Below are 14,788 nucleotides of genomic sequence, written 5' to 3'. Positions count from 1 at the left end.
TTTAGAAATGAGGAATTTTATAGTATTTAAAAACATTCATGATCCACTCTTAAGCTATTATACTTACTGGGGGTTATAATTTCCCTATCAAAACTTTCCATGCAGATCACCTTTATCTTTTAATAAGCCTTAAGTATCAAGGCATATTGCTCCATCCAACACTGGTGCTTAGGGGTGCATTTCTATCTCAGTGCACAGCATGAAAGCTTGGGTCCATCTGTGTCACACAAAGTCAAACCTCTCTTGAAGTGATTTGTTTATAGTGTCATTTGATGGAGTGGAATGTTCTGTAACTCATTCAAATTGTTACAGAAGCTTTGCTAAAAGGTCACCACTGCTCTTTAGAGTTTCCAAATCTGGGCACCATCTGCGAGCTTGTTAAAGATAAGGTTTTCACCTGGCTTTTTCCATACCAACTAGATCCAGTTAGCGAGGGGGTACTATTCCAGGGAAGTTTGTGTTCACATCGAGAGAGAGAGAGAGAGAGAGAGAGAGAGAGAGAGAGAGAGAGAGAGAGAGAGAGAGAGAAGGGAGAGAGAGAGAAAAGGGGGGAGAGAGAAAAGGGGGAAGAGAGAGAGAAAGGAGGAGAGAGATACAGAGACAGACAGACAGACAGACAGACAGAAAGAACTGAAGTAAATTATAGTTAATCGCCAATAGCGTGCAAGCCCACTTCGCACTAAAATGAAGCGCATGTACAGATGACAGTGCTATTTAATGTTAATAGGCCTATGTGGGGGGTGTCAGTCTTGAAAAAGTTGAGTAGAATTTGATTTTCCATGTTGTTTTTGAATCAATACATTTTTTTCAGGTGTAGTCTTGGGAGTCAACTCAAGGAAATTGAATATTACCATTTACTTAAAATTCAATAGAAAAATGACAATTCATTTCTTAAAGTCATAAAGTTTATGCATGCTGAACATTCATTCCATAGGGTACTGAAAATATTCAAGTTGTTATAACTTTATGGTTTTAGTCTAGGCCAAAAATTGGCTTGTGCTTGCTTTCTGTCCCCTTCTTTATGAAATGAAAGTCTTGAATTTTCCAAACCTCAAAAGCTCTGCTGTAAAACTGCATGAGACCAGCAAGAGGAAAAAGAAAGTTTCTTTCAAAGACGTCTCTAGTTGCTGCTGGCCAATTCTGCTCTCTCCCTTGAAACACTAACTATGGCTTGTGACACTTGTCCTTGGAAAAAGTCCAAACGTGGCATATAGTAGAAGCAACATGTCTTTATACTCCTGCCTGGACCTTCTCATGATTCCGGGTACTAGCCGGTGTTTTCATGCATGCAACAAGAAGGTCGGCTACTGCCTACCACTCTTACCCATGTCTGCGGATGAAATAAAAATCAAAACTCTGAATTAAAAATCAAAACACTCTCATTTGGTTGGAAATCTTGAAACCAAAGAGGCTGCATGGTAGCAACTAAAACACAGGCACTTTGCTATTAAAAATATTCTAAGAAGTGTGTGTTTATGCATGTGTATTTGTAGCAGGATACTTGGGAGAGGAAAACTTAATATCTGAAATCATATTTTTGTCTCTGCAGTTCTGAGTTGGAGATGTTAAAAACAACAAAGTCTCCCTTAGTTCAATTAAACTGATTCGGAAACCGGAATTATCCTTAGAAAGGGGGAGAAATCCATTTATATTCCTTTCGAGGCAAGAAAAGAGATCTTTCTGGCAAAATCTTTAGGTTTCATTTAGGATTAGGAAATTTAATCTTCAAGTTCAAAACTTGTTTCATCATAGAGTTCAGGGCGCGCTGACTTCCTGTGCCGGGAATATTTCAGTTGCAGGAGATCGCCCATTTCATCCAAGGCTTCCAAAACCTGTAAAGAGATTGCCTTCCATCAGTTATCTTTGAATTTGTTAAGTGTCTCTGCTCTCATGTGCTTTACAGAGAGCCACAGTCTTCTTTTGCCAGATTCATTGATTTTAAAGAAAAAGAGAAAGATCCAGATTATAAAGGTGTGGCTTATAAACCAGCACTAAGAAAGATGTTAGATGCTAATCTAAATGTTTAACTTATTTTGGGGGTGTAAGGAGAGGAATAAAAGCATCTGACCCATGCTTACCCTTTAGCTCTATTTTAATATTTAATGACTTATAGATAGCCTTGAGGAAGAAATAGATAAGATTGTGGATTACATTTGGGTTATGTCTTCATGACACAGCAAATCAACCTGGCCAAGAGTAACATAAAACATTGTGGGAGAGGATTGGCATCCTCCTCTCTCTCTCATGCCTGCTGCCCCACCCCTGCCTCACCCTTCTCCCCTCCCCCAGTTTTAAATACCCATCTCTATGTTCTATAGAATAATAGATTTTAAAACCACGAGGGACCAAGAACTCATCTATTTCAATTCTCTTAATGCAGGCAGGTAACTGTATGCCCAATTTTATAAATGAAACAACTAAGATCAAGAATGTACAAAGTATAATTTTTACTAGTATATCACTAATCTTATGGTATTAGGCATAATTTTTTGACCTCTTTTGAGCCTATTTTTCTGAACTGTCAAATGAAGAAGACAATATTAAAGTCTAAAGCTTTGAAAAAGGTGAAGTGAGAGTTGTTAACATTAGAGTGAATGACTAATGGGGAATGACCTTTCAGAGTCATTCCCACTTTTATATATAATAACTCATTCATATATAATTGATGAAATTATATAATTTCATATGTAATATTCATTCTCACCTTCATGTTCCTTCAGTTGTCTACATTTCTTTTCCAAGATAAATTTATTCTGCTTGGTATTATCATTAGTTGCTTATTTATTAATATCTCCTCTTAGACTCTTACCCCAGGGTTTTCATACAGGAGACACTGAATAGTGTTGGATAAATTGTACTGACATTATGAGAAATTTCTATCAACCTTGAACTGATTGAGATGGCTTAATTCTCTGATAATATTCATTCACATAAAGATTTAAATCAAAGGACAATGAAATGTGGTTTTAAAGTCATTTACACCTTATGTAAATGGCTGATAGGATAGATTTGTCTTTGTTTTTGGTTTTGCCAACATATTGCTTATTCGGGTCATATTTTTTTATGACTTTAAAAAGTGGCTATAAAAAATGTCAGTATGCAGGCAGTTGATGCTGAAATAGTGTATTAAATTAGCTTTGTATGTAAGAGCTAGTAAACAACAATATTTGGCTACTCGGTATTTTCTATGAAATCAAAACACTGACTTGATTCAAAGTTTGACTAAACTGATTTTTTTTTTTGTACATTGTTGGGCAGTGTTGCATACTTTTGTTTTTTTAGCAGTGGGGTTTTTAAAATTAATTAATTATTTATTTTGGTTCGACATCTTTATTATTCATAAGTGATTCCTCCAATTGCTCCCTGCCTCTCCTGGCCCTCCACTTAGCCATCATATTAATACTATCTGCATTCCCTGTGCTGTGCTCTCCATCCTCATGCCCAACTATCAACTACTAATTTGTACTTTAATCCTTCACCCCATTCTCCCACCTCCTTAACCTCCCTCCCTTCTGTCTGTCATCAAACTGTCCACTATATTTGTGAGTCTGTTTTTGATTAGTTTGTTCTTTTTTTTCCCCTTAGATTCCACATATAAGTGAAATCATATGGTATTTATCTTTCTCTGTCTGACTTATTTCACTCAGCATAATAACCTCTAGGTCTATCCGTGTCGTTGCAAATGGTAGGAGTTCATTTTTTTATGGCTGAGTAATATTCCATTATATATATATGAACCATACTTTCTTTATCCAATCATCTGTTGATGGACATGCAGGTTGCTTCCATATCTTGGCTATTGTAAATTATGCTATCGTGAATATTGGAGTGCATAGATCTTTACAAATTATTGTTTTGATTTTTTTGGGATAAATACCCAGAAGTGCAATTGCTGGGTCAAAAGGTATACCCGTTTTTAATTTTTTGAGAAACCTCCATACTGTTTTTCCATAGCAGCCGTACCAATATACAATCCCATCAACAATGTATGAGGGTTCCCTTTTCACCACATCCTTGCCGACACTTGCTGTTCTTTGATTTATTGATGATAGCCATTCTAGCAGTGAGTTTTATTAGTGTTGTTTTTGTAAACCTCCCGAGAGAAACCCAGGGAAACCCAAGCCATCTCAATAAAAAGATGTGTTCAGAATCCAAGGTACCAGAATTGGAGATTCCATTGGCCTGTGCTATACTCACTGTGTCTAACATCTCCCGTGTATGTGCTGCTGAAAGACAGAATCGTGCCCGACCTTCTGCGAGGGGAGTAGCTGGAAATCCAACGACAACTACTCCAATTTTTCTGTTTAACAGATGCCTTGCAAAAGCCCTTAAGACAAAAATGGAGGTTAACTGAGAGATGACAAAATTATGCTGCAAAGAAAGGAATATGGCTACTTGACTTTTTTTATATAACAATACGTAGAAAATGATTAAAGTTATTAAATTTCTGTCAAATACAGTGGACAAGGAAAAGAGGCAGTCAGTCACCTGATGGCACCTATAACTGAGTGCTAATATTATGGGGCTTGACACATTCATTAAACAATCTCAGGTACTGAGTCTTTGACATTTAAGCAGAAAATGTAATGTACATGACCCTGGCTTAACAAGTTTGCATTGATATTAAATCTTTTGTCTGTGGGGTTCCTACAAATAAAAACCAAATAGCTAGTGCAATGCATTACATAAATAAAGATTATATATCAAATTCAAATCTATATGTCTTTAAAACTTAATACCAATAATATAGTGTGGAAATTTTAAGAAGCCTATATTTAGTAACTATAATTTGAGAACCGGGATCAGAGAGTTTGTAAGAGTCAACCCCAAGCCATATTCTCACTCCAGAGCCAAATATTTTATTTTTCCATCAAACTAGAGCTCGAAAATAGCAAGTGTCTCCTCATTTTTTTATGTGAATGAACACACCCAGGTATGTTCAGGGATAATAAATCCATTGACTGTTTGAAAGAGGAATGGGGCAGGAGGGAGAAAGGAAAGAAATGTGCAGATACATGGAGGCTAGCAGGTAAATGCAGCCTGTGGGATATAGTCATATAACTACAAAGTTCTTTAATACAGGGTAAATCTTTGTAAACTATGATTCATATTTCTTAACAGCTTCTAGTCACTTTTTGTTTCAGAGCTAATCTCAGTAACAATTCTAGAATATCAAGCTCTTAAAGTCTATAAATTTCTTGTGCCAAGAGCCAATGTCAGACGAAAAGATGTGCCCCTAAGTGAACTTTTCTTCCTTGTGATCTGTTGCTCTCTGCAGGAAACTTCAATTACTGAGTGTCTCTGCCCGTAAGTGAGGTAAATGTCTCAGATCTGTTCTTAGCATTAAGAGGTTGCTGTTGTCTTATTTTAGGCCAGAAGCTGACAGCACCACAAAAAACTTCCAGTCATAACTCAGGAAGAATTCTTGAACCAGACGTGGAGAGCAAGCCTGCTTGTTTATTCATTCCTCCCACCCTTTAGCTGTCTGCCTTTTGGTTGCATCATGCAAAATGCAGGTTATCGAATGAAGTAATGGAGATCGCCAAGACCTTCCGAACGCACAGCCTTTACGGCCCCCTGGCTTGATTGAGTAAGGCAAGATTCACCCTTTGATTTGGACTGGGAATGCTACAAGGAGGTGAAGCTTTCTAACCGAGAAAGCTTGAAAACAGAGGCTATTCTTTCTCTTTCTTGATCACCCTATGGAAGGCTGCTCACAGAACTTACACAGGATGAGAGCTCATAATTGTCTGAGAAACAAGGCAAGTGCTTTTATGGCTAGAGTACAAACCACCTGACCCATGATTTTAGGCCAGTCATTGGGACTCCCAAAGGAGCGTTTTCACTGTCTGTGTGTTTCTCTTTGTACCAGAGGAAGTGAGTTTTGCCAAAGAATGTAGAGGAAAATATATGACTGTTGATTCATTAAGCTAATCTGAGGCCTCGCTGGAGCACTTTTGAGCTTAAAACTTACACTACTAAACCTAGCCTCCTTCAGTTAATGCATATAATTGCCCTGAACATTTTATATAATGAGTTTCTAGGTTTGTACTACCCAAAGGAAATTAGAACTGGCATAGGCTGAAAGAAACTAAACTATGTGAATAATAATAATAATAATAAATATTAGCACTGTGTTGCATACAGTATTATTGCATCTCGTGTCACACCATCTTCTGAGTGTATGAGAGGACCCTGAAAAGAAAATGTAAGCCTTGTACCAAATAGTAAATACAATATATTCTTGATGATTAAGTGCGTATTTTATGTTTGAAATCACTTATACCAAACTTTATAAAAGATTCCAGTGGTAGAGTTGCAACAAGACTCTTTTTCAAAAGTTCAACTGGCTAGAGATTATATTTTCATTCTGCGGTAAGTGGAAATGTGGAGAAATCACATTTCTTTAATAAAATCAAAGGTTTTTAAATGAGAAAGTAAAATAAATGCTCATAACTCCTTGTCTTAAAAACTTCTTTACACATCAACTTTTCATTGAAGAAATATCAGAGAAAGAATTAAGGCCAGTTGACAGCGCAAGCTCTTGTCAGCAGCTCCTGCCAACAATAGATAATATGACCTTTTGTAACTAACCTGTTCTAAATTTCATTAGACAACACAAACAATTACATTTTTTTTTCCATTATAGTGATTGATGTCTTCGAATTCACCAAAGATGACATTAAAGAGGGTTAAACTTAAACCCTATGTTGCTTTAATGAGATGTGTATTTTTCCCCCTATGGACTAAAGTTTGAGAGGGTGTGCTGAGCACTGAAAAGAGCTCTGGTTTAGGAGGTAAATGGAACTGGCTTTGAATTATGGGCTCTATTACCTATAGGCTGAGTGACTCTTAGAAAGTTGTTTAACATTTGTGGGTCTTGATGTCCTCATTTGTAAGCTAGGGCAAAGCATCCTACCCTCAGTGGATGATCACTGGGTATAAGAGCCTTAAGTATCATATAATCAGCATTCAGCAATGTTAACTAAACCTTAAAAAAATCTTAAATTGGAAGCCACTGGTTTCACATATCCTCCAGTGTCCAATATAGCATAATTGATGCAGAGTATAATAGGATCTTTACTTATTATTTTCCTGGAAGTTCTATTTTCACTAATGTAACTAAAGATTGCAATAATTGTTTTGAAGAGCCATGAAACCCCGGTGACTCAATCTTGCATTTTGTTGAAAAGAATAATAATCATGATGGAGGTAGAAGTAGTAGCAATAATAATGACTACTACTAATTGAGTCCTTATAATACAACAAATACTACGTTTTCTTTTATACACATTATTAATACTATTAGTAATAACAGCTAACATTGCATATGTCCTATATAGGAGGCAACACATCGAATGTTGGTAGACCTTATTTTGTCTAATCTTCATGAAATAATCACTATTATATACCATTTTTAAAATAAGAAAACTGAGGCGTCAGAAGGTTGGGTAACTTATCAAATATCCCCAGGTAGGAAGAGGCAGAGTCAAAATTCTTTTTCATTCCAAACATCTTACTACACTGTAAAGCATGACTTTCACATGAAGTTCCCTCTCAGTTCTGTTTTTGTTTTTCACATTAGCTGGGCTCCTGGCACATAAGGGAGCAGAGGAACTCCTGCTTTCATTCTGTTATTGTACAGTTGAATTCTTGAATTTAAATGCTTTGGTTTTTACTCTTCATGGACTCTTCTCATTGGATTGATTCATTTTACCAATCTTTTGAGATTCAATTCCAGCTTACATTATTAAGGTCAGAAATATCCAGTACGCCCCCTATTGCTACCCACCAGTGTTGTGTACCTCACTCATAAAAATAAAACAAGTTGATATTTGGCATCTTTATATGAGTCAATGATAAAATATTAGACTGACATGAGCTAAGTGTGGAGTCTTTCTTCCAGAACACACTATTTGCCCAACTACTTTGAATAAATGTAGGCTTTCCTTTGTGCCTTCCAAAATCAGATAGTAAAGAGTTTGGGGTTATCTGCTACTTTGAACCATTGTTGTCACCCCTTTTTGCCATTAGCATGGAGCAATATCCAAAGTGACGTTTTCATATTACATTGTCTTCTTGGCCATTGTAGGCATTAACCTCCTGACTCACAAAGGTCTGAGTGGCAGGGAAGCTGTGGCACAATAAATAACTCACATGTGTGTTTTAACTGCTTGAGGTTTTGCTGTGGTGAAATGACACAAGAGCAAACTTTGAAGAATCAATCTTGTGGAAACTTATAACTCACTCTTACCCATCATGAGTCCTCAACTAATACCCCTGGAACCTCTTTTCTATACCTCCAGTACTCTTCCAGACTACTCAGACTGTTAGAGAGATAAACAGAAAATTCCAACAATGGGTTTATGTTAAAAGAGAGTCAGGATCTTTAGAATCTGATAAATATATGTTGAATATTACTTTCCACCAAGCACTTGGTCAGGAACACAAATAAGTATTTTATGTTTAGAAAAGACTTTAACTTCTTTTTAATTACAGAGGTAATTAGTCTCTATCGGGTTGGAGAATGACTCATAGATAATATTGTCTATGACATACTGAAAAAAGTCATTTTTTTCTTTTTATGCCATTACTACGAATGCTCAATTTCAGAGTTGTGATCAGTGGAAAACAACCCCAAATAAGCTCACAGGACAGACACTAAAATTTGGTGTTAGGGGCATAAGCTTTGGGGCAAGCCTAAGTTTGGGTTGGCCTCTTGGTTTCCTATTGCTTGACAAATATGAGTTTGAGCAAGCTATTTAACTACTCTCAGCCTCAGTTTCTCCACCCTTAAAGTGAAGTTGCCTTCTTCTGAGGACGGCCACAAAAGTTTAATGGGAGAAAGCACAGAGCCTAGTAATGTTAATTTTAAATGTTGGGAGAGATAGTCTTAAGAAGTTCTCTATGAGAAAGATCTTAGGCCAAGAGGAAGCACAAGATCATTCTTACTTTGCAGTTGAGACTAAGAGTAGAGACTTCTAAATTCAGAGCTAGAAAATGGTGGGCCTTAGCACCTGGTTGCCTTCTTATAAGACCTGTAAAAAGGCCTGGCTGATAGGCTGGCGGGGGCTTCTGGGAAGTTGAATTCTGAACTTGGCACTCTGTTCAAAGTACACGATCAATGTCTGTGCTGGAAGAGCCTCATAGTGTCAAGAGCACCATCTTAGTCAGATCACCTGGGGGCTCAGGTGTTATTCTGAGAGTCCATTGGATACTCACGCTACTTTACTAGGCATGTAAAGAAGCAGGGGAATAACGGGAGATTCCTCATTGCCATATACAATGAATCCCATTTCATTCAGTCTCTGTCGGAAGTATCTTGTGTTTTTTGCAAGTTGCTGTACTCTCTGCAACCCTGAAAAAAGACAGGCATGAAATCCGTCAATTCCCACCAAGAAGAGTGTGCAAAGATCATGTTGATTTGGCAAGCGTTTCTAAGTCTTTGTGCAGGTCTGCATCATTAGCTGGGAGGAAGTAGCAGTAGGGTGAGGAAAAATCTCCTGGTAAGCAGGTGTGGGTACTGATGCCTGGGAACAGCCCTGAGTCCGGAAGGCAGGGCCCAAGGGGGATGGTGCTGCCAGGTACAGACAGCAACTAAAGGCAGGCTAGGCAACAGGACCAGAATGCAGTGGGGGAAGGGGAGGGTGTCTAGCAAAAAGGAATGAGATGGACTATCATTTACTAGGTGCCTAGTAATGAATTCTGTATATGAATTCTGGACTAATTGCTTTAAAAACATGTCAGTTGTTGGTAGAAGCTTTTTAGCAAGCTGAGCTGGTCCATTAAATTGCCCCTCATCTAAGTCCTAATTAAAGAACATGTCATCCAATCTGAATTTGAAAGGGTAGCATATCCCCAGATAAGATAGGTCCAACTGAGACCAGGAGTATTTAGTGAGGTGTTTAATAGTGGCAGAGTAATAGAGGGAAGGGAAGAGAGGGACCTCTACTTTCCCCAAGCAGAAAAAAATGACAGAGTTGATCCCAAACAGAAGGTCAAGCCAAGGTACATGTGTCGATTTCTAGGTTATTAGCACTTCAGCTCAAAACCTTATCCTCCATCCTCAGCATGTGTCATGGTGGTGACGCTACACATGCAAAATGAAAAAATGGAATTAAAGAGCACAAAGAGTTCTGAATACATCTGCCTTTTCCAGTCCTGCCTCTAATCAGGGTAGTAAAGAAATTAGCCACAACTAGAGTGTTCCCTCACTAAGGAAAGTTGAATAAGATTGGATATTTAAGTCTCCTTGAAATAAGTACAACGTTTGCATTTGATATAAAGTTACTATTCAGTAGGAATGTGCTGGTACCACTGATCTCCATTCTGATTGATCAGGTGTCCATTCGAACTGATTAGAGCTCTTGATCTACCAGTTATTCAATATTTCGAGCAACATTCCTCACTTTCTGTAACTCTTCAGATAAAAAATGAGTAAAAAGTCCAGTAAACATGTTCTCTAGCTCTTTTTTGGAGAAATGGCCCCAGATTGTGCCTTGACAATGTGTTAAGAAATGGCACCTCCTCCTCAGCATCCTTCCTCCAGGAGACCATGATGTTCAGGCAGAGTTCACTCAGTTTTTCCTCTTTGCTATGAGGGTAGCATGAGACAAAGACCTGGCTAATTGGAATACTCCATCTCCCTGATTATTGGTTCAGTGATGGAAAGCAACTTAGATCTATCAGTCTTTTAGATCTACTGAGAAAGAAGTGTAAGAATGGTCATTCTCAAGCTACATGTTTGTCACCACAGGGAGAAAACTTGCTTGAGCATGATGCTGACCCAGAAGAAAGCCAAGGCATAAGACAGCATGAGTCCTGATGGCGTAATTGGAATTCTTGTGTCTAGCCATGTCTAAGTGAGTCCATCCTTTGGACTGGCCCTATTGTGTGAACCGATACATTTCTTCTTCTTAAGTTCTTTGAGCTGAATCTCTATAACCTATAACCAAACATGTCCTAGTAATACAAGTGGTCACTAACTGAATGAAGTTACCTCTAAAGGACAATAATAATATAAACAACAATAACAATTGTAGCTCACAAACATGTAATGTCTGTCACCACTGTTATAAGCACTTGACATTTAATAATTTTTTTAGTTCTCATAACTACTGTGTTAGTTCTCATTTTATACATGAGAAGGAGCCAAATAATTTACCTAAGCTCATACTGTTTGTAGGTAGCAGAGCCAGAAATTGAGCTCAGGTAATTGGATTCTAGATTCTGTGTTGTTAACCCCTATATTATGGTGCTTTGCCCAATAGCGGCAATAGATAATGTCTTCCCAGATAATGGATGGTGACCATCTCTCCTCCTCAATAAAATTTACCTCTGCCAGCTGTTAGGATCATTGTTATACCAATTTTTTTTTTTTTAGTAGAGGCAATTGAGTGTTGAGGACTTAGCAAGCTTTAGACAGATTCATGTTGTGAAGGATAGAGTGAGAAATCAAAGACTAGAGTCTGGAGCCTGCCACAGAGAGAGACTAGTGATCCCCTTCAATTTGGGTGAGGAACCTGAAAAGCTACTCCTGAGAAGTAAGGCTGAACCAGATGTAGACAGCCCTCCAAAGAGCACTTTCTTTATCAAACATCTGACATTTTAAACTAGGCTCTATCACTCCCAAAATATTTCAGATCTTCTTTTGAGAATTTTTCTTTGCTCATCAGGCCCAAAACTCCTTGACTCCTGTGACATTATAAATGTGTTAACGGTATATGCCAAAAAATGGAGATTCAGTTGAGTGGAACCAATCAAGGAGGAAGACGTCAAATGCTCCAATTGTTTCTACTTCTTTTCTGTTATTACCTTTCACCTAATCCAAGTTCTCAAGGAAGATTCCTCCCAAAGTCTGCAAGCTCTGAGAAAGCAGGTTGTGATAGAAAAAGCATCTGGCTTATTGTACTTATTGACCTCTTCCTCTTACCATGCTGGCCATAGCTAATAAATGCAGGACACCCTTGATTCAAAGGCAGTCCATTTGGGTGTTGTTCAAGGAGTCATGAATTGATCTATCACAGAAACTTTGCCAAAGAGAAATAAGTATGAATTAAACCAATAAGACCCTCTTACTGGTAAAATGTGAAAGTGAAAAATTTAGAGGAAACCAACAATTGGTGGTAAGACTAGATATTGTGAGTCATAGAGAGAAAAAACTTATTGTCAGAATCTATAAGACAGAGGAAAGCATTGGTCAGTAGAAGCTATGGTAACCCACAAAGAAGAGAAGTAGGCAGGTCAGTTAATAGAAACAGAAAGAGACAAAATAAATAGAGGGAACAGCATATAGTTCAGTGGAGGAGATAGATATTAATCATAATCACATAAATGGATGTAAAATTGCAACTCTGATGAGTGTTATAAAGAATGCAATTTGGTGTTGTGAGAAGCCATATTAAATTGGGTGGAGTTTGAGGAAGTCAATAAATGATAGTGAGCTGAGACTTGAATGATAAACAAATAATCTGGCAGGGAAAAAAAAAAACAGAAAAGAGCGTTCCAGGCACAGGGAATAGAAGAGGTGCAATGCTCGTGTGGTTTGTAGAACAGAATGGTTGAGAACCAGGCAAGATGTATTCGAGTGTGGGGGCATGAAGAGGCTGAAAGGATGGGTAGATTGGGAAAAAAAGTACAGGGGTTGAAGAATCCAACAATTAATGGTTGGGAAGAGGAGGATGAACTTAAAAGGAGACTAACAGCAATTGGAGAGGGAGTAGATAAATCAGAAGACAAACTAGTGTTAATTGAATTTATCAGCATGGCCGTTATTGATAACCTTTACTTTCAGGTCCCTTGTTGGGACTTTTGTTTTGTTTTTTTTTTTTAAAAAAAATGAGTAGTTGCAAGTATGATTTATTTTAATTTATATGTGCTTTTATTTTCTCACACATTTTCTTCTTTTTCAAAAAAAAAATGTTAAGCCTTCTCCCTTCAAAGTCCAGATTTGCAACATGAACACAAATAAGGGATTTAGAGAGGTATAGAACTCTTTGTATCATTTTTTGTTGTTGTTGTTATAGATTCAGCCTCCTTGGTGCTTAAAGAAAACCTGTTTTGTAATATGTCAAAGAATTCCTTAGAAACTAGCATGTATACAAAGACCCACCTATATGAAGGACAGAACTAGAAATTAGGAAGAAGAATATTTATCTTTATTTAAAAAAAATTCATACATACATTGAAACTGTGTTTAGGGAGATGAGGACATGAGTAAGGGGAGTTGGACAGGGAAATAAAAGAAAAAAGGGGAGGGATAAGACTTGTTTTAAAGAAGGTGATTGAAATGAAGGTACAGATACGCATCCCAGCCACCAAAATGTATTCCATATGGCCTGCGTGTTTAGCGTTTTTTGTTGATTGTTAGTTTCACAATGAATAGATGAGTTCATTAGGCCAGTCTGATGAATCCTAAATGATCTCCGTCAAAGACTAGAAGGATTTCCTGGCCTGGAAGTGCATGAATGACTTAAATTGCTTTTTCCCAGTGGCATTATCTTTGCACTTGCCCCTAATGATTCATCTATCATTGGGCTGCTTAGCTACTTAATTGGCCCCGTCTGTCCCCTGTGCCTTGATTAACCCAAGTAACTGAATTATTAGCTAAAGTCATCACTTTACTGTTTCTAGATCCTTTGGAGAGTTGACTGAACAGATCAGAATATCAATCCTAGGGGTAGCTGACTCTTAAGAACTGAATGTTTTATTCTCACCCTGTCTTCCCTATCTTTGAACCATTTAGCACAACATGGATTACAAGCCATATGATACACTTTGTGGTCACTATGTTTTCTCCTACGGGTCACTATAAATGCCTTTGAGGTCTTTTGAGTTGGCCAACATACAGCTCCTTTCAATTACTCCATTGCTCACTCCTTAAAATTAGAAACATTCTCCTACTCCTGGAGGGCCTGGGGGCAGAGAGGAATTTGTACATATAAAATGCTACTCATCTAGACAGGATGTGGGTGATTTTATTAATTATGTGCTTTGAGATCCTTGCTTGAAGAGGGTTTTATAAAAGTAGAAGGAATTTTTAGCACTTATCCTTTCATGGAGGGATAGCCATTCCAGGTGGCATTGAAACTGGACATTGCAGCCACATTGTTTTTGCAACACAGAAAGTCCATCATAATTTCTGATCTTTCTTCCATCTATTCTATAGAAGACAGGGGAGGTCCCTGTGCAGATAAATAAGTAAATGACTGATCTTTTAAATAGGGATCTGGAGAATTTATCCAAGTGTTTATTTTGCTATATTCTAGGTCCCCTGTTGAGTGGAAAAGAATAGGCATTGGAGTTAAATGGACTGGGAAGCAAACTCTACCTGGACAACCTAAGATCTTAAAACCTCAGTTTTACCTGTAAAATTAGAGATAAATGAGCTTATATCACAGGAAAATTTTAAAAAATAAATGAGTTAATGCAAGGAAAGTGCTTAGTACTATGCCTGGCATACGACAGGTGCTTGAAAGATTATTACCTTTTTCCTTTAGGCAGCTCTTCTCAGCAGCCTGGATGCCACCTCAGACTTGTCTAGAGAGTTGACAAAATCCTGTGCTCAGGCTGCACCCCAGACCATGCAAATAAGGATATCTGGGGATGGGACCAGGAATGAGTTTTGGTTTTCACAAGTTATAGCCAAGGAGACTAAGATAGCTCAGAAACGGCTGTCATTACCAGTTCACCCCACAAGGCCATGTGTGGCAGTGTTAGATACCTGATTGTGTCCTGGCTGAATCATACACCCCAACTGAACATAGAAAGTAAAATGTTGGCATATGTC

The 14,788-nt window shown here is 37.8% G+C and overlaps 1 protein-coding gene across 2 annotated transcripts in view; it reads right to left on the bottom strand.

Annotated features, from left to right (window-relative positions):
* Positions 1-696: 696 nt before the first annotated feature.
* Positions 697-14,788, bottom strand: part of SPTLC3 (serine palmitoyltransferase long chain base subunit 3) — a 138,336-nt gene continuing 124,244 nt past the window's right edge. For both annotated transcript variants that reach the window (XM_016138117.2, XM_036229668.1), the window contains 3 exons: positions 9,223-9,358; positions 4,198-4,327; positions 697-1,832 (listed from right to left, as the gene is read on the bottom strand). In XM_016138117.2, the coding sequence (XP_015993603.1) occupies positions 1,719-1,832; positions 4,198-4,327; positions 9,223-9,358 (380 nt within the window). In that variant the 3' untranslated portion in view covers positions 697-1,718. The remainder of the gene's footprint in view (positions 1,833-4,197; positions 4,328-9,222; positions 9,359-14,788) is intronic.

This window comes from Rousettus aegyptiacus, unplaced genomic scaffold (assembly GCF_014176215.1).
Source record: "Rousettus aegyptiacus isolate mRouAeg1 unplaced genomic scaffold, mRouAeg1.p scaffold_m13_p_12, whole genome shotgun sequence".
Taxonomy (NCBI): domain Eukaryota; kingdom Metazoa; phylum Chordata; class Mammalia; order Chiroptera; family Pteropodidae; genus Rousettus; species Rousettus aegyptiacus.
Note: the sequence above shows the minus strand (reverse complement) of the source record. Positions and strands in the feature narration are given on the sequence as shown.